Genomic DNA, 3,646 nt, shown 5'->3' on the forward strand with positions numbered 1-3,646 from the left:
AGAGCATTTCCCATCACCCGTTTCAGATGATGCTTACAGGATTTTACTCCTGCCTCCCAAATCCCCCCCATGTGCGGAGAGAGGGGAGGGATAAAACTCCATTCGATTCCTTCATTTGAGAGAGCTTCTCCGGAGTCGCCCTCCATCTGAGCGCGAGCGAATTGATACATCTCCTTCAATTCACGGTCAGCGCCGACAAAATTCGTGGCATTGTCGCTGTATATTTTGGTTGGACGTCCTCTTCTTCCAATAAACCGGCGCAACGTCGCCAAAAAGGCTGCGGTGGAGAGCTCGCTAGTAGCCTCCAGATGAATAGCCCTGGTTGCTAGACAAACGAACAATGCAATGTACGATTTGTTCGTTCTTCGACCTCGTCCCTTGTTGACGAGAGTTACCAAAGGGCCGGCGAAATCGACGCCGACTATTGCGAATGCTCGACTGGGGCGCACTCGATCTCCAGGCAGAGGAGCCATCATTTGAGTTAACCTTCTCGGTCGGTTTCTGGTGCAGACAACGCAATCGTGACAAACTTGTCTGGCTAAGCTGCGTCCCTTCATAGGCCAGTACCGCTCTCTCACCGAGGACAGCAGGAGCTGTGGACTTGCGTGTAGTAACCGGCAATGCTCTTTCTCGAGCAACAATCTTGATAGTCGATTGCCCGCTGGCAATATTATGGGATGTTTCCTCGCAAAGGTCCATGATGCATTCTGGAGGCGTCCGCCTACCCTGAGTACGCCTTGTTCGTCTAGAAACGGGTGCAACGGTAAGATTTTACTTGTCGACTTCAACTTGCCTCCCCGCCTCAAACCAGCTATATCGTTAGAGAATTCATCTGCCTGTGCGTGTCGAATAAGAAGCAAATGAGCGTTTCGAATTTCAACAGCGGTTAACCTTGACAGCTCTCGTTCGTCTGGGTTCCTCCGCAGGTTAGATACATAACGTAAGCAGTAAGCAGTTATGCGTTCGATTCGAGTTAGCGATGAAAACCTGTCGATTAAGTCCTGCAGGACTAAATTCTTTGTTTCAATTAGTGCGCAAATTCGTGGTTTCGCTCGCTCTTCGGCTCGAATTTCTTCCGCCAATTCGAGAGATGGCTCGAATACTATGGGAGTTTCAGATACTGACGGGCTCTCTTCGTTCAACCACTGAGGTCCTGACCACCATAGCTTGGAGTCCCTGAGTTGAGATAGAGTCGCGCCCCTTGAGATCACGTCGGCAGGATTCTCGACTCCCCTAACGTGGTTCCAATGGTCTGCCGGTAGAAGTTCGACGATCTCGGCTACGCGGTGTGCCACAAAAGGTTTCCAGCGTGTCGCATCGCCGCGAATCCACCACAAAACGACCTGGGAATCCGACCACGCTTGGATACCCTCGATGCTCGCATTTATCATGCCTTGAACGTCCGTCATCAAATGAGCGAGCAGCACCGCGCTGCACAGTTCCAAGCGGGGTATCGATGTCGGCTTGGTTGGTGCTACCCTCGACTTGGAGCACAGCAGTCTCGAGGCGATCGTTCCACACTCGCCTCTTTCTTGAACGAAGATGCATGCTCCGTACGCGTGCTCAGACGCGTCGCAAAATCCCTGCAAATAGAGCTTCGCTGCATTCTTGTTTGGAGCTATCGGTCTCGGAATGACGACAACCTCGGCGGCATTTAAGTCCCGCCGAAATCTTTCCCATTTCTCCAGAAGTTGGTCAGGCAGAGGGTCATCCCAACGGCAATCAGTTCTCCACGTTTGCTGCATAATGAGCTTTGCCGAAGTGATTACAGGTCCAATGAGTCCGAGAGGGTCGAACAGCTTGCTGATCGCTGATAAAATCTCGCGCTTGGTGTTGACCGTTTCTGCTCTGCGCACGATGAACTGGAATACATCCTCCTTGGGGTTCCACTCAAGCCCGAGTGTTTTTATGGTGCCGTCTGTGTCGATGCTGAGATTAGGCGTATCCTCCCTCGATGATGACGATATCTTGTCCGTAATCTCCGGACGATTGGAGCACCATTTATGCGTTTCAAATCCTCCAGTCCTTAGCACCGTTGCGAGTTGTTCCTGCAGTATAACCACGTCGTTCACGTTGTCGGCACCCGCCAAGATGTCGTCAACATACGTTTGCTCGCGCAATATTCGCGACGCTATCGGAAAGTTCCGCTCACAATGTTCCGCGAGTTTGTAAATACATTTTATGGCTAGGTAAGCCGAACTGGCTTGTCCATATGTAACAGTGTTTAAGCGAAATTCTTGCACCGAATCGCCTGGAGACGATCTCCAGAGTATCCTTTGATAATCTCGATCCCTTTCATGCACGAGTACCTGCCGATACATCTGCCGAATATCTCCGGTCATTGCGACATTATAAAACCGAAAACGAACGATGACATCAAATAAATTGCTTTGCAACGTAGGTCCGACGAGCAGAATATCGTTTAGTGATCTGCCGGAGCTCGTTTTACTTGACGCGTCGAAAACTGCGCGAAGTTTTGTACTTGTGCTTGTTTCCTTAATAACGCCGTGATGCGGCAAGTAGACTGTGGGTTGTTCGATGTTCCGCTCGTGTTTGGTCACTAACGACATGTGTCCGGACTTAAGGTAATCGTTCATGAAATCTATATATCGCTCGCGCAAAACCTTATCTCTACCGAAACGCCGCTCTAGCTGCGTTAATCGTTTGTAAGCAATTTCCCGCGATTCGCCCAGCGTTTTTGGATCATCGATAAACGGAAGTCGCACCACAAATCGACCGCTGTCGGTGCGAGTCGTTGTTTTCTCAAATAACTCATTGCTCCTTAAAACTTCCTTCGATTGCGATTGAGTGGTATTTGACCGATAGTTCTCAATCTCCCAAAATCTACTCAAGTTCTGATTTAACGTTTCACAGTGATCCACCGAACACGCCAGGGTCGTTATTGCAGTGCGATCACAGAAGAGAGACGCGATGGACGGGTGCGAGAATGTGCCCGCAACTATCCAGCCGAGTTTGGTATTTTGCATCACTGGACGGTTGTCGCCGAGCTCGATTTTCCCCAGCTCCATCCATTCGTAAAACAGTTCCGATCCAATTAGCATATCGATGGCACCGCGTTTGTAGAATTCCGGATCCGCGAGTTTAACATTTGACGGTATTTCAAACGAGTTACGATCTACTTCTACCGACGGTAGCTGCTTGGTAATGTTCGGTACTATGAGACTGCGTACAATGACCCGAGTGTCCGAATATCTTGACTGCACAACAATCTCGCAATATTGACTTACAACGTTCTTGCTTCCGCTTAGGCCCGTCACAATTTCGTTAGTTCGATCGCGTTTGACTCCTAGTCGATTGCATGCCGCGTGCGTAATGAAGTGCGCCTCGCTCGCGCTGTCGAGCAGAACGCGCAGTGGGACAATGGTTCCATTAGGAGCTATCGCGTTAACCACGGCAGTGGCCATAAGCACGTGCCTTTTGGCAGGTGCGTTCATTGAGTGGTGAACGGCAGGGCTGCCGCTCGTCTTGTCGCTTGCGCTCGGATCCGTCTGACCTTCGATGCCTCCGCTGACTAGAGCACTTCCTTCCGTCTTGGGCCGGTGACACAAGGTGTTGTGCCTCCCTGAGCACTCTCGACAAGAGCCCGATTTGCATGTCTTAACGAAGTGGTCGTTGCGAAGACAGT

At 50.5% G+C, this 3,646-nt stretch overlaps 1 protein-coding gene across 1 annotated transcript; it reads right to left on the bottom strand.

Annotated features, from left to right (window-relative positions):
- Nucleotides 1-37: 37 nt before the first annotated feature.
- Nucleotides 38-3,583, bottom strand: LOC105568293 (the record flags this gene model as incomplete). Its single annotated transcript, XM_012023840.1, has 1 exon — nt 38-3,583. A coding segment is annotated over one exon (3,546 nt), but the record flags the coding sequence as incomplete, so codon positions are not given.
- Nucleotides 3,584-3,646: the final 63 nt, after the last annotated feature.

Source organism: Vollenhovia emeryi, unplaced genomic scaffold, assembly GCF_000949405.1.
Source record: "Vollenhovia emeryi isolate VEMERY1.0 unplaced genomic scaffold, V.emery_V1.0 DF942590.1, whole genome shotgun sequence".
NCBI lineage: Eukaryota > Metazoa > Arthropoda > Insecta > Hymenoptera > Formicidae > Vollenhovia > Vollenhovia emeryi.